Below are 25678 nucleotides of genomic sequence, written 5' to 3'. Positions count from 1 at the left end.
TTATATTGACGCTAAAAGGAACTGCTTTCATCCAACCGGTGAATTTGTTACAATTTTTTTTCATAAAATTGAATTAGAAGTGATTACATACATACATTAAGGACTTTTTAAGTTTTTTCCTATTCTGCGGTTTGTGTCCGCATGCGAACTGGTCTACGTGCGTGACACTCGTATCCTATAGTTTCATACATACTTTTCCTGTTATGAAGGCACTTCTATTAACCCTAATAAAAAAAAAAAACAATAAGATCTTAAACGAACATGTTTATTGTTATTTGTCTATTTTTACAGGATCTCCGATTAACGAGAAGATAATCGATGACCATCTCGCAGTGCAGGCTATCATCAGAAGCTATCAGGTGATCACTTTACCTTGTTACACATAAAGTAGATAATTTGTTATTGTTTGCACATTTTACTCACGTCTCTAAGATTCCTTATGTACGTACATTCCGTTAGGTTTTCTCTTATACCGAAACATAGGGTTATCTAAGCGCTATCCAGTTCTATGAGTAATTCAAAACAGGACTGCAATTTATGAGTTTAAAGTAAATAGAAAAACACACTTTTTTATGAGCTTAAAATAAACAAATGTATACTTGAGACCCAAATGTTTTAAGTTTGTTTTTTGTATTGTTTTGTGACTGTTGTGTTGATGTTGATTTGTTCCTCTTACATAGTGTGCTCTATGGTATGTTTCAATTCAAATCTCCGAATAAGTATTACTTAACATTTTGGTGCAACTGAGAATGTTTTTACGTATTAAGGGTTAAAGTTAGTCATGTTCATTTGCACATTTTTTTAATACAACTCATTATTAGCTACGTACCACTTACAAGCAAAGCACGGGAGCGCACAGCAATATTTGTTCCACTGTTAAGGGTTAAAATGGGAATACTGGTGTATTGGTTTAACGAACGTATGACAGTTAGTGAGTAATCATACAAATTTGTGTAGATTGTATGTTACGTAAAAACTATTACAACAATAGAGGCACTTAATTGGGATGTTAACGTTAAATTAATGAAAATTGCAAGTAATTGGCGATGCGGTTTCAATTCTAATTTAAGACCGTGTCCAAATTGATCGACACGACCCAGCGACGAGATTACGTAATATAAATTTTGAATGATATATTAAATGTTTTCGTTGGGTCAATGTAAAAAGAGAATCTTTTGATCTCTGGGTCGTGGTGAATGTTTGGACGCGTGCGCTTGAGTGCGTTCGAGTCGCTGGGTCGTGGCGAGTTTGGGCTAAAGTGACGTGGTGGCGGGTGCGTGGCAGGCTCGCGGTCACTTGGCGGCCGACGTGGACCCGCTGCGCATCACGACGGCCAACCTGCCCGAACTGGGCATGCGGGCGCCCCGCTCCGAGCTCATCATGAGGAAATATTTCAATTTCGGTACGCAGCAGCTAAAGCGAGCCGTCGTCACGCGGGACGCGACCAGAGAGCTGAGAAACTTGTATTGCGTGTCACGTGTTTATGTATCACAGCGATATTATTACATGCATTCAACGCCACCTAAAAGTTTGATGTTCGTCTCGTGGTAGCATTACACAAGCAGTGATCGTCCTGGATGAGTTGACATTTGATTTTCATTTTTTAAACGTCACTGTCAGCTTGACCTGTCATATCACTGATACGATTCTGAATATATTGCGAGGATGGCAGAAGTGCGCCCTCGAATGTTTATGCATGTATGTGATAATATTCGCATCATAGTCAACTAATTTGTTTGCAGTAGTGGTTTTTAAGAAAGTTACTAGTAGCAAATAAAAACTCAATTACTCAATGCATAATATTAGCATTATTACATTATTTCATTTTCATTTCGTATTAACAGGATTTTAATGCTCTCCCTGTCAAAGTCTCGTCTTCCAACTAACCAATCAGACCGATTTAATCGCTAGTCTCAAGATATATTTATTTTTAGACTAGAAGAATATATTTTAATACGCTTCCTTTCTGGTACTCGGGCGATATGGGGGTAGCAGTTAAGAGCCTCTCGGTGACTAAGTTATAACGTTTCTGTCATGCAATTAATATGAATGATGTGTTTAAACCATACTGCGGCGGGGCGGAGGCAGTTTGGGATAATAATGTTGTGGATTGTTTGCACGTGCGGTTTAGTCTCGGGGTCACCTCGTGGCGAATCTAGACCCGTTGGGGATCTCGACCGGCGACCCGGTGTCGAGCGGCGAGTGGCACGGCGGCCTGCGGGCCTTCGCCAGCGAGGCGGTCATTAGGCAGCACGTGCGATTCGGTATGGACTCCTCCTTGACGAGACTCTAGTGGGGTAGCGGGCGACTGGCACTTGGCAATTGGCTATTGGCTTTCCTATCAGTACAAAACAATGTTCTGTGAAACATGTCCAAATTTCGACGCACTATCGACACTTGAAATGCATTCCTTATCGGGTTACATCACGTATCGATATCGAATGTCGATTTACTGTCTATTATGATTCAATTTGAAAAAGAAGCTGTTTTATTGTTTTTTTGATAATTAATATATTTTTTCATTGAAAACGAATACTTGTTTGGAATGTTTATTCAGCTGCAAAGATATTCATTATTATTCATAAACCAACAGCAACGAAGGCAAATTTCAAAATATTTACAAAAAAAGTTGAATGACTTTGTACGCTTTGGTATAACTCGCCATTTGACAAATACGTGGTTAAATCAGATGGTAGTTCGTGACGTTGAAAGGGCACTTTCGATACTCTGTAGAGGGCGTAGTTTTATTTTTCGCTTTTTTATGGTATATGGCTGTAAAACGCATAATATGTATTGATTTTATTGATTGTACCTTATTTCTACTTTTCGCAATGGTGTTTGGGATTATTTTTATATTTAGTGTTATAAAGATAAAGGAGGCTTTAATTTTTACTTTAAACTGGCTCATATATTCTATTATGTATAATTATATTATACCGTTAATAACCTTTATATTATTTTAATATTGCTTAGTAATTTAATGTCGATCGCGACATTTAATTGATTTTTAATTTGAGACTAGCTTTTTGATACTCGGTCACCTTATCATTCGATTAAAGTTATGACACCTGCGTTACGTATATTATGTAATTCATATTAGCATTTATATGTTGTTGATCGTTATAGTGACTAACAAAAAATTTACAAAGCTTATAAAATTATAACAATTAGCTAGCGATATTGTTTTATGTTTTATTTCAACAATTATGCAATACGATCATATTCCTTTACTAGAGAATAATATTCGTCGCTATAATTTAATAATATTATTTCGATAATATTAATGTCTTTATTGCTATGTACGTAATGTGTAACTTACCAATACCAATTAACATCCGGAGTCTGGTATTAGCTTTATTTAGCGAACAATTATTTTAAAGGAATACCATTCGCAGAATAAGTAATGTATAGTTAATTTTATGAAGTAGGTATTAAATTAAAAAAGTATAGAGGCCAGTTAGAAAAACAAATTGACATTGAAATTTCATAAATAGAAACAATGGCGTGAAAAATATACATCAATTTGATGTTGTATATAGACCGTATATTGTCAATTGTATGTTTCTTACAATGTATCATAATTATATTGTATATGTTTGCGGTTTGTTTTTTTTAACTGCAAGATTAGCCTTTAATATACAGGGTGAAACGGGCCTTCAGGGCCAAATCCGAAACTATAAGGATTAGCGAAAAATGCTGAAAGGAGTTACGAGGCCGATTTTGATAAAAACTAAAACTGCATCATTAGTTTTTTAAAATATCTTTTTCCCTAGCCGGGAATCGAACGAGTTCATTTTGAAAAAAATTACACCCTCTATATTATTCCACCATCTAATAGTGTCGCTTATAAGGATCAAATTCTGGGAAGTAATGTTATGTGACAAATTAAAGGAAAAGATTTTTTTTAAAGAAAATACTTTGATACCGTTTGAAAAATTCACCCTGTATACAGGGTGAATTTTTCAAACGGGCCTTCAGGGCCAAATCCGAAACTATAAGGATTAGCGAAAAATGCTGAAAAGAGTTACAAGGCCGATTTTGATGAAAACTAAAACTGCATCATTACTTTTTTAAAATAACTTTTTCCCTAACCGGGAATCGAACGAATGCATTTTGAAAAAAAAATACATGCTCTATATTATTCCACTATCTGATAGTGTTGCTTATAAGGATCAAATTCTGGGAAGTAATGTTATGTGACAAATTAAAGGAAAAGGAAAATTTTGAAGAAAATACATATTTTTTCATACATTGACATACTAATCCTTAAGGATTGTTATATAGGAGTGTTATAAAGATAAAGGAGGCTTTAATTTTTACTTTAAACTGGCTCATATATTCTATTATGTATAATTATATTATACCGTTAATAACCTTTATATTATTTTAATATTGCTTAGTAATTTAATGTCGATTGCGACATTTAATTGATTTTTAATTTGAGACTAGCTTTTTGATACTCGGTCACCTTATCATTCGATTAATGTTATGACACCTGCGTTACGTATATTATGTAATTCATATTAGCATTTATATGTTGTTGATCGTTATAGTGACTAACAAAAAATTTACAAAGCTTATAAAATTATAACAATTAGCTAGCGATATTGTTTTATGTTTTATTTCAACAATTATGCAATACGATCATATTCCTTTACTAGAGAATAATATTCGTCGCTATAATATAATAATATTATTTCGATAATATTAATGTCTTTATTGCTATGTACGTAATGTGTAACTTACCAATACCAATTAACATCCGGAGTCTGGTATTAGCTTTATTTAGCGAACAATTATTTTAAAGGAATACCATTCGCAGAATAGGTAATGTATAGTTAATTTTATGAAGTAGGTATTAAATTAAAAAAAAATAGAGGCCAGTCAGAAAAACAAATTGACATTGAAATTTCATAAATAGAAACAATGGCGTGAAAAATATACATCAATTTGATGTTGTATATAGACCGTATATTATCAATTGTATGTTTTTTTACAATGTATCATAATTATATTGTATATGTTTGCGGTTTGTTTTTTTAACTGCAAGATTAGCCTTTAATAAATATATATGGTAAAGTACGTTGTTATTTGAATTTAAATGCTTTAATTGATAAAACTTTTTGTCTGTATGTATTCTATATAAATTGTTGTAAAAGCACTTTGTTCACTAAACTACGATTGTATGTTATTACGAATGTAAGTCTAAAATATGTCGATTTGTGCAAAAATTGTGATATTAACTTTTTATATTAACATGTATATCATAACAGATATTGTAATCAAAGATTTTTGTAATTCACTTGAATGTTCATTTTGCACGCTTAGTTTGTGTCAATTATATTATGTATTTTTACTAATCCAATACAACAATGGGTCTACTGTTAGATAGTACTTAGTTAACAACATGCCATTTCTTTTAAATGTATATATATCCAGGGTATATCATAGGGATATACTCGTAATTACATACCAATAAGTGTTACTACTTCTTCTAGGACAGAACAGAAAACATGTTATTTTTTAGATATTTAGTTGTTAGTTTTTTAGTATTTTTAATAGAGTTCTAAAAGTTATAACATTTATTCCACTACGTTATCACAATTACCTTACTTGTTTCGTATAGGAGATAGATTTGGCTATGATATATAACATATTTATTTAACACATGATTATAGGATATATTTATTAACTACTATTTATTTTGTGAGTCATTTTAAGATATTAATACAGAGGTATTTAAGTAAATGTGTAGGTATTAAATTTATCTAATACAGGTACTATTGAAGTACTTACATATCGCAAAACGTACTTACTCTTATTCGTATTATACATAAAACATATTTTTCATTAACATTGACTGTACATAGTCAGTGTGATAAATGAAGTTCAATATAATTTATATATATGAACTAATGTGACAGTCACTACATAGTATGAGAGTATAACCTTTCAAACTTACGAATGGACTGGAATGTTATATATTTACAACTATATTTATCTAATTTTGAATTATGTTATGCTTTTTTCTAACTTTTGTTTGAAACAGTTAGCGCCTAACCGCAACCTAGCCGTCGTATGTTTACTAAATGAGTATAAACTAAAAAACAGATCCGAGGACATCATATAGCGAACCTCGACCCCTTGGAAATAGCAAACCACAAATTGGCCGGTAAAAATCCGCGGGAGGTGATTCACAACAGCTACAGGTTTGGTAAGGAGACTAGAACCTGCATAGCACCCTGGCCGCTCGACGTATCTCATTCGTAGTTATGGCGACGCAGTATAAACAAATTATATAACTTTATGTGTCAAGGTCTATATTATAATAAAATATCTATATTTTTTTGTGTTGCATTTATATTTTATTTCAAATTTTGTTTACGTTACGTAAGTGACTGAGCGCCATAACTACAATATTAAAGTGACGTAACGCACATAGTCCTCGGCTCGCACGGCATTTACCTATATTTGATGTACTCATATTTTTCATATACTACATGTAATATATGAGCATGAAGTCAGGTATCATTATCTCGACTGATACTTGGGTTGGCTGGTTGTTATCGTAACTTGCATGGTTTGCATAAATATCATTAGTGATATATTTTTGCATGGTAATTATGTATATGTAATGTTATAGATTAAGTATCTATCTACTCATTATTATATCTAATTATTGTATATACATTCATTGTAATGACAAAATTAAGCGATTTAGGCGACCTTCAGATCTATATTTATATTTCTCATCTTGGATTCTTGTCTTGGATAATGGCCAAAGAATTATTTCGTTGTACTAATTAAGTATAGATATATACAGCAGCAGGGTACGCTTGGAAAACGAATTATGGTTATTATACTAAATAATTCCGGATCTTTTGAATTTCAATTACAAGTTATGCCATTAAACATGGGATGAAAATTGGTAGAACTAGTTACAGGCTTGGTGACTCATTATGGCTACTTATAGGTTTTCATTGGATTTAAACGGTTGAATTGTAATGTTGAACGGAGTTTCATGTTTTGGTGTACAAAAACTAGTAAAGGGATATGATATCTGTTTGTTCTACTCAAATTTGCTTTTTATGTGCTTATCAATCTACCTTTCGCTTTCTGAATTGTTCAATTAAATATAATTATTTGTTGATGTGAAATTTCTATTATTTAATGGCATATTTATTGTAACCTGATCATCGTACTCTTATATATCACCATATGTTTTAGACGAGGCTGACATGGACAGGGTTTTCAAATTGCCCTCGACTACTTTTATCGGCGAAAAGGAGAAGGCTTTACCCCTTAGGTAATTATAATTAGTAGTATTAAATAACTCGACCTAAATTATCCATATTTTATGAATTATTTACATTACACAAGTCACAATAGTAAAACATAAAATAGCGATGGCGAATCTTTCCGAAAAAGATCTATTCTTGAATCGATTCAAATCGAAGTGTAGTAAATCGATTGACGATAAAATCGATCTTCGATCTTTTCAGCTGAAATGAGCGGAGATAGCGAAAAAACCATCAGGTCCAAACAAGTCAATCAACTTCAAAACGATCGACTTTCGATTTTCTAGGATGAAAGAAAGTTCACTGAATTTCACTGAAGAAGATTGAAACTTGAAGATTCACTGAATCGATCTTTCATCCGAGAACCATTACTGGAGATCGATTAAAATATACTATTTTTTTTGCCCAAAAAATAATTCTTCGATTAACCGATCTCAGATCGCCATCCCTTATATAAAATCGTTTGTGATCCCAGGGAGATCCTGACCCGGCTGGAGCAGGCGTACTGCAACAACATCGGCATCGAGTTCATGTTCATCAACTCGCTGGAGCAGTGCAACTGGATCCGGCAGCGCATGGAGCCCCCCAACGTCACCAAGATGAGCCCCGACCAGAAGAGACTCATTCTCGCCCGACTTACCAGATCTACCGGGTAAGCATATCAATCTTATAATAATATAATTTACTTATATAAATGGGGTGTGTGGTGCCGGCCGCGAATAGCACCACTCCCTCTCTTCCCGTGGATGTCGTAAGAGTCGACTAAGGGACAAAAACCAGGAGATGGGCAGCAGCGTCTCTCTGTGAATTTACCACCATACTGCGGTCACCAACACGCACAGCCAAGCGCGGTGACTATGGCAACAACCCCCTAATGGCAGCTGCAACAAAACCCCGGCCCCCAGTCCCCGGCAGCCCCGCTATTCCTGGCTACGGTAGCGGTCACGGTTACGGCGGGGCAGGGGGTGCTAAGAATCTCCGGCAGAGATCGGGCTACCATAAACGACGACTGCTGCACCTGGCAACATACAACACCAGGACTCTGAGGAACGATGAGAAGATATACGAGCTGGAAGAAGAGATAGGCAAGTTAAACTGGAGTATTATAGGGTTGTCTGAAGTCCGAAGACAGGGGGAGGACTCGACGATCCTAAAATCCGGTAACTTGCTCTATCACCGGGAGGGCGAACATCTGTCCCAAGGTGGTGTCGGGTTTATCGTCAACAAATCCCTCGTCAACAACATAGTGGAGATCAAGAGTGTGTCGCCAAGGGTAGCATACCTTATACTCAGAGTATCTAAAAGATACTCGCTGAAGGTCATACAGGTATATGCACCGACATCGAGACACTCCGACGACGAGGTTGAGGTTATGTATGAGGACATATCAAAAGCCATACATACCTCAAAATCGTACTTCACGGTTGTGATGGGGGACTTCAATGCAAAACTAGGTGTCCAATATGGCGATGAGTCGAAGGTGGGGCCTTTTGGATTTGGTCATCGGAACCATCGAGGCCACTTGCTGGCTAACTTTTTGGAAAAGGAAGGATTCTATATGATGAACTCCTTTTTCAAGAAGAAGCCCCAGAGGAAGTGGACCTGGATGAGTCCCGATGGTACTACCAAAAACGAGATTGACTTCATACTGGCGGACAAACGGCATATATTTAACGATGTCTCTGTGATCAATAGGCTTAAAACCGGAAGCGATCACCGGATGGTTAGAGGCACGTTAAATATCCGAGTCAAGCTGGAACGGTCCCGCCTTATGAAGTCGATACTTCGTCCAACACCTTGCCAGGTCCAGGGCTCTGAAGACTTTCGACTCGAGCTCGATAATCGTCTGCGATGCCTAGAACGTTGCGTAGATGTTGACGATATCAACACCAAGTTGGTAGAAACTGTCCGTGAGGTGGGGTCGAAGTATTACCAGACCGCCTCCAAAAGAACAACTCAAAGGCTCTCAGCCCATACACTCGGACTTATGGCAGAGCGGCGGGCAATGTGTGTGCAGTCTCCGGCTTCACTGTCTAAGTACAGGCGGCTCAACGCACAGATCTTTAATAGAATGCGACACGACTTGCGCCTCTCTAATGCTATTCGCATTAAAGAGTGCATTGAGCGGAATAAAGGCTCCAAAGTCTTCGCAAGGGATCTGCGGGTTGGGCAAAGCTTGCTGACGCAGCTGAGGACGGATACCGGCACCACAGTTGCCACGAGGCCTGAAGTTCTGAGAGAGATTGAGAAGTTCTACGGACAGTTATATACCACTTCGCGTGCGCCTCTACGACCTGTCTTTGACAAGCGAGCCACGCTAACCCGGCACTATACCGAAGATATCCCGGACGTCAGCCTTTACGAGATAAGAATGGCCCTCAAACAGCTCAAAAACAACCGAGCCCCTGGCGAAGACGGAATAACAACGGAACTGCTAAAAGCAGGTGGCAAACCGATCTTAATAGCACTCCGACAGCTATTCGATTCCGTCATTAGCCAGGGTATAGCACCGGAGGCGTGGAGCAAAAGCGTGGTGGTACTGTTCTTCAAAAAAGGTGATACGTCTTTATTGAAGAACTACAGGCCCATTGCGCTTTTGAGCCATGTCTACAAAGTGTTCTCGAGGGTCATCTACAATCGAATAGCTCGCAGGCTCGACGACTTCCAGCCTCCCGAACAAGCCGGCTTTCGAAAAGGCTTTAGCACCATGGACCACATACACACGCTGCGGCAGGTAGTACAGAAGTCCGAGGAGTACAACCTGCCGTTGTGCGTGGCTTATGTGGACTATGAGAAAGCCTTCGATTCTATCGAGACGTGGGCGGTATTGGAGTCACTCCAGAGGTGCCAGATCGACTATCGATACATCGAAGTGTTGAAGTGTATGTATAAGGCAGCCTCAATGACGATCCGATTACACGACAGAAGTACGAACCCCATCCAAGTGCAGCGAGGTGTGAGACAGGGTGACGTATTGTCTCCAAAACTGTTTACCGCTGCACTGGAGGACGTGTTCAAACTGATGGAGTGGAAAGGATTCGGCATCAACATCGATGGCGAATACATCACTCACCTTCGATTCGCAGACGATATCGTCATCATGGCGGAGTCGCTGGAGGACCTCAATACCATGCTCAATGACCTCTGTGGCGCCTCTCAACGGGTAGGTCTTAAGATGAACATGGACAAGACGAAGATCATGTCTAACGTCCATGTCACACCCATGCCGGTCGTTGTAGATGGCGTCACACTCGAAGTTGTCGACGAATACGTTTACCTGGGACAGATAATCCAGATGGGTAAGTCCAACTTCGAGAAAGAGGTCACTCGTAGAATCCGACTCGGTTGGGCAGCGTTCGGGAAATTGCGTGACATCTTCTCATCCAAGATACCTCAGAGCCTGAAGTCGAAGATGTTCGAGCAGTGTGTGTTGCCAGTGATGACGTACGGTGCCGAGACGTGGTCTTTCACTGTGAGCCTTATACGAAGACTCAAAGTCGCTCAGCGAGCTATGGAGAGAGCTATGCTCGGTATTTCCCTACGCGACAGAATTCGTAACGAGGAAATCCGTAGGCGAACGAAAGTTACCGACATAGCTCTCAAAATAAGCAAGCTAAAGTGGCAATGGGCTGGCCACATAGTTCGCAGGACCGATAACCGGTGGGGTCGGAAGGTCCTCGAATGGAGACCACGTCCCGGCAAAAGGAGTACAGGACGCCCCCCGACCAGGTGGACTGACGACCTGAAGCGGACGGCGGGTAACCGCTGGATGCAGACGGCCCAAGACCGGTCGGAGTGGCGCAGACTAGGGGAGGCCTATGTCCAGCAGTGGACCAGTAAAGGCTGATGGATGGATGGATGGATATAAATGGGGTAATCTAAGAGTTGAACGTAGTAGATATTATTGTGCTTCAATTGCGGCAGCATCACTGCTTCGTCTTGTAATTTATCTTTACATCGTTCGAGCTACTGATTATTTCATGGGTATATTAAGCGGATAAGCCGTTTTTATTAATATGTTATTTGTAGTTATTTTCGAAAGTTTTATCGCTATAAACGATAGAATCTGACGACGCAATTTTGGAAGTGTATTTTTTTCAAAAATAACCTTTAAGTTAAAGTTTGTATGTAAACTGGCATTGTAACTCCTTTAAGCATTTATCTTTATAACTTCGCATTTAGAAATCCTTAGTAACTGCTATGTACAAAAATTCTATGTATTATATCTTTAAAACGTAAAATATATTTTACATGAAAAAATCAGAAAACTTTAAAAACTAAAACTTACATGATCAAGAGGCACAGATACCTTAGATTCGTCTAGTAAATAGATGTGTAATCTGTACCCGTATGTGCAAACACAATCATTGTATGTTTATTCATGTAATGTTGTTGCTATTAGTGCTGTATTCCTAATAGTTTGTTAGATTTGGCTTCTATTAAAGGGCCCGTGACCTTCTGTAAGGTGTAAGAAAAGGTTTATTTTTTTTTTCCTTAAAAAGAACGATTTCTTTGTTAACATTTTTCTTTTTTGCAGAGCCCAGTGAAGTAAACAAACTTGTGTAAATAGTGAATAAATAAATAGTGAATAAATAAATACTAGTATGCATTGAATTTTGTCGTCAGCAAAATGTCGCTTTCTATAGCACAGTTGTATCTCTGCCAAATAGCATTGTTTTGTAAACAAACGACACCTTACGTACGCTATAGACACGTTTTTCGACATGTGACAGAGTGCATCATCTTTTATACTTTTATGACAGAAATGTTAAGAAAATACTACAAAGGGGTATTGTATTGTATTCCATATATCGACTATTGACGGTGTTCGTAAATACACACGTTCTAATACTCACATTCTTCGTTTAGGCGTAGTTATTTATATTTATTACAATACACGTGTATAAGATTTAATGCGCTAACGAGTTATGTAATTTTGTCATAATTTTATCTTATAGGTAACGTCGTCATTTCCTTGACTGGTGGTAATCATTTTATTCTTCCACTTGTTCTGGTCGAAAAATGTTTGCTTATATTTTTATCGTAAATATTGTTATCTCTTGACTTACTCATTGATAAATTGACATGCAAAATTTGTAGTCTGTAAATAACACGTGAGCATAAGCATACGAAGCTTCATGGTACAAGTTAAATGATAAAACAATAAGATAACCGAACGATGTTTGTAATATTACAATACGTTAATATAAGCTTTCATATAATATGAAAAGGAAGTGGATAAGTAACCGAACGACATGATGTCTGAGTAACTTAACTTTTAGCAATCTCAAAGTACTTAAATTAGTTAGGATATTACTGTTAGTAGTAAATATAGAACTTATGAGTGCGATGGGCACACAAATAGATAAAACGCTGCCAAGTATAAGTATGATTTTTATAAATTCATAATTTATATTTCTGTATAATTGGGGATTAATCCGAATGAATCAGGGGAATATGTATGGTGATTAACTGTCTATTATATACAAAGCACAAAATATACGCTATATAATCATATGTCAAAATATGAGCCATTTGTGTCCTTCAAATAATTTCTTCTACTGCAAAATGATTGCATCATTCTGCGTTATGTCAAGTGTTGATTAGATTAGCTCGATGTTTTTGTCAATTCATTTTGATTGTAATCCAACCAATCGCGTTATTTTCCCCAAATAGATTTTTTAGGTATGATTCTATTATTATGAATCAGGTTGGTAATGGAATTTTATCACTAAACCTCTTTGGAATATATGTCTGTCTATATCTATCTACAATGTTTGTTTAGTGTTTTACATATTTTTATCGTGTGTTATTACCATACTATGACCTGAATGCCCTCTTAATATTTTCTACCTAATTGCCTGAGGGTATTTTTCAAGCGTATGTCATGTTGTTCAGCCCAAACGGTTTGACAGTTCTTAACACATAAGCTTAGCACTTCGTCTAAATTGAATTAGGCTATAATTTTACGCAGCCGTGTTGTTTTGTTTTACAATTATAAGCTATTTCCAAAATTTCCATTAATTTTATTCATAGTTTTGAGAACTTCCTGGCGAAGAAATGGTCTTCAGAGAAGCGATTCGGTCTGGAGGGTTGCGAGATCCTTATTCCCGCTATGAAGCAGGTTATCGACGTGTCTACCCGTCTCGGCGTAGAATCTATCATCATGGGCATGCCCCACAGAGGTCAGTCACTTATTCTTTGATTTTTATTTCGTAAAATGGAAGAAATATCATGAATATGAAGAATGAAAGAAGTATCATGTTCCATTTATAATAAATCATTTTGAGTTTTCCTAAATGTAACTTTCTTGTCTGGAAGATAAATGTCCCTAATTGTATGATTTTTCAATATATAGGAGTAATCCTTACTACGCATATGACTTAGAACTGTAAAGTTCTAAGTCATATGCATAGTTACATAAGTTAACTAAATACTAAATTAACAATTATCTTTTGTGTGGGTATTCTATATGTTTGCATGTCTATAACACTCTATTTTTTTATGTTACTTATTAAATATAATGTACAGGTCGTTTGAACGTGCTGGCCAACGTTTGCCGCAAACCTCTTCACCAACTGTTCACCCAGTTCGCCGGTCTTGAAGCTGAAGATGATGTAAGTCATAAATTTGTTGACATTGCTACGGTATTTGCAATCGTAATATTAAATCAAAAGCAGATTCAACTGCTTTAATCCTGATATAATTAAGTAATTATCCAACAAGATAACGTAAAATTAAAAATAACAACGTAATATAGATAACACAATAGATTACAATCTAATAATTGCACCTATAATGAATAAGCAAAATTATATAGCATGTGGATAATTTATTGTAATGATAAAATTAAGATACCATTATTAATGTGTTTTTATCCAAAATGAAATGATCAGCAGGCTGATAAGGTTTACAGAAATATCTTTTTTCTTTTCTTAGGGTTCCGGTGACGTCAAATACCATTTGGGTACATACATCGAGCGGTTGAACCGCGTGACAAACAAGAACATCCGTTTGGCTGTGTGCGCGAACCCATCCCACTTGGAAGCCGTGGACCCTGTGGTGCAAGGCAAGACCCGTGCCGAGCAGTTTTACAGAGGCGACAACGAAGGCAAGAAGGTAATATTTGCTATGTATAATGTATATTTATTTGAAATTTTATAACGTAGGCATATGGGCGTGGGTAGAGATGGGCAGAGGGTTTAAACCCAATGGGTGGATACGGGTTTAAACCGGGTATTTTGGGTGAAATAGGGTTTAAACCCAAATAAACACCCAAACAGCGGGTGTAAACTATTGTCATTCATATTTTTATTTTCTTCGTGTAATATCATTTTTAAAATAATATTGTAAACAATTCACTAAATATGCACTCTAAAAGCACATATTTCATTTAACTACGCTGTTATAGTCGTTATAGTCCATTCGGATGTGTTACATTTGGGTTGCAATTTTCGAAGACCCAATTTTATTTTATAGATGTCAATGATTAGTGTAAAGGGCTTAGTGTACAGTTAAATCCTAATTTGTGGAATCCCAACTGTTGTCCCTCGGCCGCCATATTGAAAAAAGGGGCACAAAGCGTTTTTACGCTCTAACAGGCATACTATTAGTCGCACAGAAATTTAGTAAGAACAATTATGGTTTCAAATTGATTTATCTATAATTTTAGTTCTATAACTTTTTGTCGTCAAACCAAAAATAACAAAGATAATAACAATAATAGATTACACTTTGGGAAGACTTTTTTTAACTTTTTTCTACTTAATTTACAGAAAATGACATTGAAACATTTTGATAAAGGAGTTTTTATAGTCCGGTCAATTTAGACATAAAAATAGTAATCAAATAACATAAAGCTAAATTTCCGTAGAGACCTTGGGTTTACCATCACAAGTAAAGTTCCAAAAGTCCTCATCGATGTGTGTGTCGGCACTTATTCCGGGTCAAACGTCAAAATTTTCGGGTTTCTGGATATTTCTCGAAAACGGTAAATTTTATCGAAAAGTACCTTGGGCCAAAGTTGTAGCACTTAAAATTTTCTATAAAATAATGTTTATATTTTTTTTCTTAAAGCTATAATTATTAAGATGTTACGTAAGAATTACATTTTACATTATATGCCCATATTCCCACACCACCTGTGCAATAGTATACGAGAGGTATATTTATTTGTTTTAGTTGTGCGCTATTTGTTTCGTCAAACAAATAATAATTAAAAAGGTAATAAAAATAGATGAACCCCTAAAAATGTAATATTTAAAAATGTAAAAACATTAGAAATACAGTAAAAACCTATAGTATATCTATTAAATAAACATTTGAACTATTTTAAAAGCTTTGTGTAGATTTTATTAACTCATTTTATAAACACCCAGATAAATACCCAGTGGGAGGAAATAAACGGGTATTTATTGGGTTTAAACCCTGCACAGGGTTTAAACCGGGTTCTTTGCCCATCTCTAGGCGTGGGCGTTGCTATAGCTTTGTTTAAGTAGGTGTTAAAATAATTGACGAAATATGAACAGGTAGTCTAGGCTCTGAAAATCTATTCAGCGAAAGAAAAAGGTAATCATGTATGCTAAGGAGGTCCAGAATAAACGAACTGTTTGTCAGGATCATCGAAAGCGCTTACCCTCCCTTATTTTTTTTTTAAAGGATTTCGTTTGATATATCGGTATTATAGTTTTGGATCTGGTCATTTACGCCTATTCAAAAAAATTAATGAATATAATTTCTTTCCAGGTGATGTCTATCCTGCTCCACGGTGACGCCGCGTTCGCCGGCCAGGGCGTGGTGTTCGAGACCATGCACTTGTCGGACCTGCCCGCCTACACCACTCACGGCACCATCCACATCGTGGCCAACAACCAGATCGGCTTCACCACCGATCCTAGGCACTCTCGCTCCTCAGCTTATTGTACAGGTTCGTTATTTCACCCTTATAGATCTTTTATTATAATTACGTGCATGAAAATTTTGCTGATTTGGAAGTAGCAAATGAACAAATTCTTCTGATGTTAAGTGGTTAATCCAACTACGGACATCTGACTATTTGGCCGAGAAATCTAACTGATCTTGTCATTTGCCTAATGGAGCACGTATTCCCAATGTGAGACCTTGAGTATCATCGCACTGCTAATACTAATTCTTTATTTTACTTGTTTATGTCTTACTAAGTCCATTATAACATTCTCAGACGTGGCCCGCGTGGTGAACGCTCCCATCTTCCACGTGAACAGCGACAACCCGGAGGCGGTGATGCACGTGTGCAACGTGGCGGCGGAGTGGCGCGCCACCTTCCACAAGGACGTGGTCATCGACATCGTGAGCTATCGCCGCAACGGACACAACGAGGTCGACGAGCCCATGTTCACTCAGCCGCTCATGTACCAGAAGATACGCAAGACCAAGCCCGGTTAGTTTGCTTGATCGGTATTTATTATAAAAGTATTCTAAAGACATTGTGCTGGTAAATGTCTTTTAGATTTTAAAATCTAAAACGTTAAAGTTGTCGTCATCATGTAAAATTTAAATAACCGTCACCGTAACAGACAAAGAACAAATGATCGCAACAGTAATGCAAATATAGACTTTAGATTTTTTGTTTCCTGCTTAAAAAGCGACAAAAAATGTATAAACCGTGAAGTGAGTATCGTAAACATAATACGTGAGTGAATTCTCCCAGATATTTTTATAGATCGTTTTATTGACAACATTATTAATAAAATTTGAACGTGTTAAATTGATTGTTTGGCGACATTTACATAAAATATTAATAAACTTTAACAGATCATAGCAAATAATGTACCTTACCTTTATTCAACAGTCTTGGAGAAGTACGCTGATCAACTGATCGCTGAGGGCGTGGTCACCGCCGAAGAAGTGAAGGACGTTAAGGACAAATACGATAAGATCTGTGAGGACGCGTACAACCAAGCCAAGCAGGAGACTCACATCAAATACAAGGATTGGCTCGACTCGCCCTGGTCCGGCTTCTTCGAGGGCAAGGACCCACTTAAGGTGTGTTAGTTATAATATGTGTTACATGAGTTTCAAATGGTGATGGATGATATTTAAAAAAAATGAAGTTCTGACATTACATTATAACTTGTTTCATACAGTCTATTGGTCTAAGATCCGAAGCTAAATCGAACTGGACGGAGCTGATAATAGAATGAAACTCATTTTATAATGAAATTAGTACATTGGGTAATACATTAAAAATGGGTTTGCTAAAAAAATCCTGGACAGGATAATTTTAAGTATTTTTTGAAAAATTAAAATTTAATTGAAAATTAAATTTTGCAACATCAAGATAATAAGAAAATTCTATTCTGAGTGAATGTTAAAAACATACAGAATGTGCAGGCTTTGGGTTGCCTATTATTTACGTGGACGAACTGGGTTGTCAGGTATAAACAGGTATTTCGCTGGCAACTACTTTCACTCATGATGATAATAGATAAAATTTTATATCAGTAGAAGCGCTGTTTTATTGTGAACACGTTGATATAGGGTTGTCTGCAAAATGAAAATTAGTTTTTCAAAAAATAATTAAAATTATCCTGTCCAGGATTTTTTTAGCAAACCCATTTTTAATGTATTACCCAATGTACTAATTTCGTTATAAAATGAGTTTCATTCTATTATCAGCTCGGTCCAGTTCGACTTAGCTTCGGATCTTCTACTATATGGATAGGAAAATAATTTTAGGCTTCACATCTTTATACAAAAATCAGGTATCGTATGTTCTTATCGGCTAAACTCGAAAAGTTCTTGATGGATTTTCTTTTATTCAATGATGCATTTCTGTATAACATTGTTTTTATATAATTTTTATCCTGAAGACCCCACGTGATTAAAGGTTTTGTTGTTATGGACGTATTAAGAATCGCACCTGTCTCGTTTTTGTCTATAGATGTCGACCACTGGCGTCGTAGAGGAGACTCTTGTCCACATCGGCAAGCGTTTCTCGTCCCCTCCCCCCAACGCGGCTGAGTTCGAGATCCACAAGGGTCTGCTGCGTATCCTCAAGGCCCGTATGGAGATGGTTGAGAACCGCACCGTGGACTGGGCGCTGGCTGAGGCGATGGCCTTTGGGTCGTTGTTGAAGGAAGGCATCCACGTCAGGCTGTCCGGAGAGGACGTCGAGCGTGGAACTTTCTCTCACAGGTAAACAAAACAAATAACAAAGTAATAACAAAGAAGTTCTTTGAGTATTCATGTGCAAAAAAGTTAACTAATGTATCGTGAATAGAAATATTTTGATTTTAAAACTGTACTATTCAGCTTTTATTTAAATTGAAAGCAGTTTCTTGATTTTATTCGTTTTGTTTTATTATTGTTTGTCTAGATGAAAAGTTTATTAATATCAATGATTAAACTTAAGCAATACAATTGGTGGGTACATTAATTTTAAATCCTACTTGCAACTGCTTTAGTCATTGCCAATCTCCAATTTTTGTGATTTATAGGTAAGGACGTCTGGGCCATTGGCTTTTTAATTTTCTTTTTTAACTTTGTATTCTTTGTCTACAGACATCACGTTCTGCACCACCAGAAAGTGGACAAGGCTACCTACTGCGCCCTCGCTCACCTGTACCCAGACCAGGCCCCCTACACTGTTTGCAACAGCTCGCTTTCTGAATATGGTAAGAAATAAAAAAATGCTATTGCTTCCCTATTTGTACACAATATAAAATAACAGGAAGAGAAAGGCTAGGAGGAATCATTAATTACAGGAGTGCTTAATCTTTTTAATACATGTTTATCAACTTTACTATCAATAATTAAATGTTGGACATTAATTTTATGCAACTTAATTGTCTTATTGAAATAGAAAAAAACTTTTTATGTCTCAAACTGTAATGACTCAACATGTAATGATAGTTGAACTCTCCAGCGGCTACCTTAGTTAGAGCTCGTAATTGTCGGATGGATATAGAATTTGTACAGTTTTGTTATAATTCAATTTCTTTCAACAATTTGTCTCATCGATTGTCGCAGGCGTGCTCGGTTTCGAAGTGGGCTACTCCGTGACGAACCCGAACGCGCTGGTGCTGTGGGAGGCTCAGTTCGGCGACTTCAACAACGTGGCGCAGTGCATCATCGATCAGTTCATCTCGAGCGGGCAGGCCAAGTGGGTGCGCCAGTCCGGCATCGTGCTGCTCCAGCCGCACGGCATGGAGGGCATGGTGAGTACAACTTAAACATGTATTATTAAATAGATAAGTAGAAGGATATTTAGAGGGTAGAGTGGTGTGAGAGTGTGGAAACATCTTAGGAATTGCCTCTACATTTATTTAGGTGAGCGCTACTGTGTTCCGATTGACGGATGTGATAAGGGAGACATTTTTCCGGAGTGAGACTTATCTGGGGTTGATTATAAATGTCCATGGGTGGTAGAGACAACATACCGTCACGTGAAATGCATGCTCGTTTACATATAATTTTTGGTAAACAATATATCAATGCGACAAACATTATTCTTGTACTTTATAGTAAACAATATATCAATGTGACAAATATTAACACCTTGTAAGATACAATTGTAATTTCGAATATAATTCAACATATAATTTTTCAGTACTTTATGTTGTATGTTAATAAATATGTTTTGTTTTTCTAATAGGGTCCTGAGCACTCTTCAGCTCGCCTGGAGCGTTTCCTGCAAATGAGCGCCGACGATCCCGACTACATGCCACCAGAGAGCCCTGACTATGAAGGTTAGTATTCTATATTTAAGGCTTAATGTTGGCCATAGGTATCCTTAAACAAACCATGAAGCATACTCCACCACACTGCCCTCCTATTAGTGGAGGGGGTGTGCGTTAGGGGCCTACACAGTCATGTCAGATGTTTTAAAATCGCACATAAGGCCGACGAGGTTAAATGAATGCTATTCCATAATTAATACCATGGCCGACGGTAACACGTGTTCCTCGGAGTATGAAAGCCCGCGTAAGATTTTGCCACTACCGGTAATCCATCCAACATGCGACTGCGCCCTATGTTGCTTAACTTTGTAGGTAGGTTGAGATTTACATGTCGCGGGGTTATGCATGTTTCGGATATAAACTAATGAGTGCAATTTCCCCAGTGCGTCAATTGCACGACTGCAACTGGATCGTGGCGAACTGCTCGACGCCCGCGTCGTACTTCCACATCCTGCGGCGGCAGATCGCGCTGCCGTTCCGCAAGCCGCTCATCCTGATGACGCCCAAGTCGCTGCTGCGTCACCCCGAGTGCAAGTCCTCGTTTGATGACATGAACGATGGCACTGCTTTCAAGAGGTAACATATAATCTTCCAGGCAATATGTAGACACGTATAAAAAATACTTTTTATGAACGGAATGCACTGAAATACATTTTTATTGAATTGGTATAATAGATCTAATAAAATGGATGTTTAATGTAAGCACTGTTAATATCTGAAAAGGCAGAAGTATTCAGTGTTTTAAAAATCTAGCGTATATAAGCAACAATTTATGAACTTCTCAATTTTACTTTAGCAAGTCACATTAGAATCAAATAAATTTCCTAAGCCTCATACAACCGTTTCAGCATTGATCGTTTCAAAGCTGACTGAGGAATTTCAAGGTGGTAGAAACAAAAAAAAAAAATTAAGAGCTTTTTATGTTTAACTGTCATACCAATAGCGTATGGTGTAATTTTTAAAATTATATACAAACAATACAATTTTGTTTCTTTGCATAGTTTTATATTCATTATCTATATATACAAACATATATGTTTTCGTTCGCTTGTGTAGAGTGATCCCGGAGGAGGGCGTGGCGGCGCAGAACCCTCAGAACGTGCGCAAGGTGTCGTTCTGCTCCGGCCGCGTGTACTACGACCTGCTCAAGGAGCGCCGCGAGAGGGGGCTCGAGAAGGACATCGCTATCGTTAGGTAAGCAGAATTACACTAGCGATAATAACTATACCACTCGAGTTCACGAGAAAAAATGGCTCTGATGGATCAATTTAAGATGGCTGTGACGATGACGTATGTACCTTTTCATACACAGAACAAGAGCTTCTTATTTAGTTTAGTGTATCCTTTATTATTTATGATTCATGGTTTTATGGTGCTTATATTTGGATGTCTTGTTTAGTCATAACATACTACTCTTTAAAACATCATAAATTCCCATGACTGTTGTGCTTAATTTATTTTTATGTAAGAACCTTAGTTCTTTCTAAAGTGAATAACTTAATTCAGTTTCCATAAAGATATCCTTAAAAAATACTTTCGTATTGTGCCAATTAATTAAGAGGATGAGACAGTTCTTAGAAAATCAGAGACAGATTCCTTAAATTGTAGATATTAAACAATGATTAAATAAGTACAGTTATTAATTAACTTACCTATACTAGGATATATTATAATGTTCCTTACTCGTGAACAGAGTGGAACAAATCTCGCCGTTCCCGTACGACCTGATCAAGGCGGAAGTGGCCAAGTACCCGAACGCGCAGCTGGTGTGGAGCCAGGAGGAGCACAAGAACATGGGCGCGTGGAGCTACATCGAGCCGCGGTTCCGCACGATGCTGCAAAACCAGAAACACATCAGGTACGTACTACTGCTAATATGCTTCTATAGTCTGATTCATTATTAGGCGTTCAAAATGTAAAAAAAAAACAAATGTCTTAGTCAAAATATGATTTCAGGTATTGTAAACCTTAATAAATTTATAGAAAACGAAAACTTACAACTACACACAATTTAAGAAACGCGCTATGAAAAAGAAAAAACATTCGAGTTCGAACACGAACATGAATGTATAACATAAGCTACGAAACTTAGAGATGGCGGCACAAAAATGTTTTGGATCCCGATTGTGTTACCATTATCACATTTTAATTATCTACTATAAACCTTGTTGTTATTATTATTACTGTATAGAATGAAATTGAGTTAATATAATTATTGCAAAATGTGAATTTTAATGTATTGAGATTATTATTTTATTACCGTTGTATTACTTTATATCGTCAGGAATACGAAACTACAATTTTTAACGTATTTCTTGATAGGTCAATAACTTTATTTACATTTTGGACACCTAATTATGTATCGGACTATACAAATCCATCGGACTTTAAAGGTCCGATGAGCAATAAGCCCCGCTTTGAAAGGGGATTGTCCCATAGGTAGATTTTCCTTGGTTGTATGTACTGGGGATCTCAGTGGTTTTTACGGATGTCTCTGAAGTTCAATGATCGAACTTATTTCAAAACTAGTAATTTCAAATTTATAGTACTTTGCAATTAAAAATCTTAAAAAGTCGTAAGATTCTTCCCTTGTCACGTATTTATTGTGTACAATTTATTACAATATTGATATGTAGATGTACGCAAAAAGTTTGCAGTTTGAATAGTATCCACAAGCCGTTCACCACATATCTATCGTGACACAGCACTTGACACTTTTTTTTGCTGCCATTTTACTAACATTCATAGTGCCATAACCCAAAGCCATTGGTTGCAGGGCAAAGTCCCAATCGCAAGGGGGTTGGTTTAGTCAGCTCCTTGGCAGGAGTGAGTCCTCACAGACTGACTCAGACAAACAGGCCGAGGTGGAGACTGTGGCACGCACCATTAGGTGAGACCCCCCGTAGATGCATATGCCATGTGCTAACTAACACGCTTCTATGTGTCTCTCTGCCATCACTGCACTTTAATCGATACATTTTTTTATCAAGATACTAAATAATAGATATCAAAGAAAATAGATACCAAATAACAAAAATAATAGGTACCAAAGAAATCATCTAAATCTAAATTAAATATCAGATATTTTTTTATGTATACATATAAAAAAAAATTGGACTATTTGTTTTTAATATTGCGGGTGAAACCGCGGGGCACAGCTAGTATAAAATATAAATATTATGAGATCTAGCATACGCATGAAATTATGTTTTGGCCTGTTTAGTTTTTTAGTAAGCTTAAACCATTTATTTTGCAAACAATTCACGTTTCAGCTTTTATTTTTGCTCGGTATCATTTCATCGCCAACACATTCAAACTGCAAGCTTAATGTGTCATAAGTTATAAAGGGAATTGTTGTATGAACTATTAGTAATATATAATACTTTTATAACCGTATATGTGTGATTGTAGCTACAACGGGCGCCCCACGGCCGCGTCGCCGGCGACGGGCTCGAAGGCCGCCCACAACAAGGAGCTGAAGAACCTCCTCGACGAGTTTTGCATCCTATAAATTATCTGCACTCAATTATCAAATCAAAAATATATCACTACAAAAATAGCAAACCACCGTCGTAAGCTGTAGTAGATAAAACAATTGTTTGCCATCTTAGGATTGAAAATATTTATTATGTTCAAACATAAACGTTAAATTTTGTGACTATTATTTTTTGTTCAAATAATTTTCAATGTTACTGTCAGTATTTTTCAATAATTCTCTTCAGGATTAGGTAGTTTGTTTAGATAAATTCTTATTTATTAATTAAATGTAGCATAATACGTGATTCGCTAATTTATTTATTATTAAATGTTAAAGCAATATAACTTAGTGTCACGTAGTGTTCCTTCAATGAGATGTAGTGTTGATTTCTGTATATAAATACCAACAAATAGTTTGTTTAAGTTTTATCTAAATCAACGGTTATGTGCCGCTATCGTAAGTGCTACGTCCTTTGACTAGTCTGTGACGTACTAGGGCTACTATTATATTTCGTTTGTTAGTGAGATTTTAAAAAATCTCCCTTAAATGTTATTGTAGCCAGTTGTAATATTTTTGTGCAGCACTCGTATAACGATATTGTATGAGATATTATTAGTTAGTAATAAATAATACTACTTTAGACACGAATAAATCGGATACGTAACTTTATCTCTATTATGTTTTCTTATCGGTTTCCTATACTTAGATTGGATTCGGTCGTTAATGGAATACATACAATGTCGTTGTGGGACATTACAAAGTCGCAAAATGTCACCTCATCAATTGGCGTTAATCTTCGAAAATCTACAATAACTGCGTATTGTACTAGGTTATTATATCTTGTGAGAAGTTAACTGTCTTAAAGCTTTGTATGATGTGATTTCATTAGTGAGCGAGTTCAAAAGTATTAACATGTTTATAGTTACCGCCGTCACGCGGCTCATTGTAAGGAGTAACACCAAATCAATGCGTACTACTATTCTAATTAAATTTCGCTTTACATGTCGTTGCCTAATCTGTATGTAGAATTAATAACTTCATGTTGTAAGTATGTACCTACGTTTATTAATTTATTAGAAAAAAATGTCAGTAACGTAGAATTTTGAGACACTGAATTTTCGCGTTTCGAACGATAAATATATTGAATAGTTCGAGTTACGTTGCTTTGGAACACTATTCGCATGTATTATATGCACACTTTTATTGTTATATAATTTGGATCTTCACGTATTTTGGATTATCGCTCAGGTATGTTGGAGAAGGAATGATAGAGATTTAAGAATGATAACGGATTGTATGACAGGTACAAGTTTGGTAGGTAACCTGAGTCAATTTATTAATTCATATTATGTTAGTTTGATCTAGTTACCTATTACAAATAAACGTATATTCAAATTATATGGAGTTTAAATTCATCTCCACCTTCCGTCCTATATTTATTTTTATGATTTAATCTAAATTTTAAACTAACAATCGCCTGCTGTTAAGTAGATTATGTTAAGCTGGTGACTATTACATATGCTTTGATGCACTATGCATGATGAAATGCACATATGATTTTGATTTAAATTATTCATCAAATCTCTCTCGATGTGGGACATAAAGAATTGGTAAATAAAATCGTTGATTTTTTTGACATATACCGTATTTTTACTCTTATGCACGATGTTTTTAACCGATTCAATGCGGCGGCCTTTTGGACAACTTTAACGCCTGGCGGCGAACAAATATTTCGTGGCACCACTGTGGTGCCAAAAGCCAGGAACTTTGATGGCACCGCTAAGGTGCCATCCGCCATGAATTGTAACTTATCGTTTTTTTTGCTTTTTCCACGTGCTATAAGTTTAGTAGCCACCCAAAAGCGAAAGTGCATGGTTTAACTTTTCGATTAGTGTTTACAAAACTGACTATGATATATATGATATGATAGTTCTTTTCTGGTGTTTTGTTTAGAATAAAAATTCAAATTATTAATGGATAGGTTTCTAATAGAATATCGAAATTGATTGCGCTATTTATTCAGACAAAGATAAACACCAAAGTACGAATATTTTAATCCAGTTTCTATTGGCTTACTATTAACGAAAAGTAGGTACTATTATAGTAATACAATTACAGTAATTTGCAAAATAATATAATATTTTTTTTTGAAAGGTTTACAATCCCTGAAGTATGTGAAATCA

General features: G+C 36.5%; 1 protein-coding gene across 7 annotated transcripts in view; it reads left to right on the top strand.

Moving 5' to 3' along the window:
- The window catches only part of Nc73EF (oxoglutarate dehydrogenase Nc73EF), a 35335-nt gene extending 10442 nt beyond the window's left edge, over positions 1-24893 (top strand). For 3 of the 7 annotated variants that reach the window (XM_073084784.1, XM_073084785.1, XM_073084786.1), the window contains 19 exons: positions 292-359; positions 2132-2264; positions 7228-7306; positions 7774-7950; positions 13335-13483; positions 13830-13915; positions 14238-14417; positions 16044-16224; positions 16498-16716; positions 17128-17321; positions 18220-18473; positions 18840-18952; positions 19308-19495; positions 19933-20026; positions 20401-20593; positions 21074-21211; positions 21711-21875; positions 22794-22907; positions 23429-24893. In XM_073084784.1, coding sequence (XP_072940885.1) covers positions 292-359; positions 2132-2264; positions 7228-7306; positions 7774-7950; positions 13335-13483; positions 13830-13915; positions 14238-14417; positions 16044-16224; positions 16498-16716; positions 17128-17321; positions 18220-18473; positions 18840-18952; positions 19308-19495; positions 19933-20026; positions 20401-20593; positions 21074-21211; positions 21711-21875; positions 22794-22907; positions 23429-23528 — 2825 coding nt within the window. In that variant the 3' untranslated portion in view covers positions 23529-24893. Of the gene's footprint in view, positions 1-291; positions 360-1284; positions 1403-2131; positions 2265-6111; positions 6215-7227; positions 7307-7773; positions 7951-13334; positions 13484-13829; positions 13916-14237; positions 14418-16043; positions 16225-16497; positions 16717-17127; positions 17322-18219; positions 18474-18839; positions 18953-19307; positions 19496-19932; positions 20027-20400; positions 20594-21073; positions 21212-21710; positions 21876-22793; positions 22908-23428 lie in introns of all 7 variants that reach the window. The other 4 variants (XM_073084789.1, XM_073084787.1, XM_073084791.1 and 1 more) reach the window with 4 other exon arrangements.
- The last annotated feature ends 785 nt before the right edge of the window (positions 24894-25678 follow it).

Source organism: Epargyreus clarus, unplaced genomic scaffold (assembly GCF_041222505.1).
Source record: "Epargyreus clarus isolate Ecla_fem2 unplaced genomic scaffold, WU_Ecla_fem_2.2 ptg000021l, whole genome shotgun sequence".
NCBI classification, from domain to species: Eukaryota; Metazoa; Arthropoda; class Insecta; order Lepidoptera; family Hesperiidae; genus Epargyreus; species Epargyreus clarus.
This window is presented reverse-complemented; position numbering and strand designations above follow the sequence as displayed.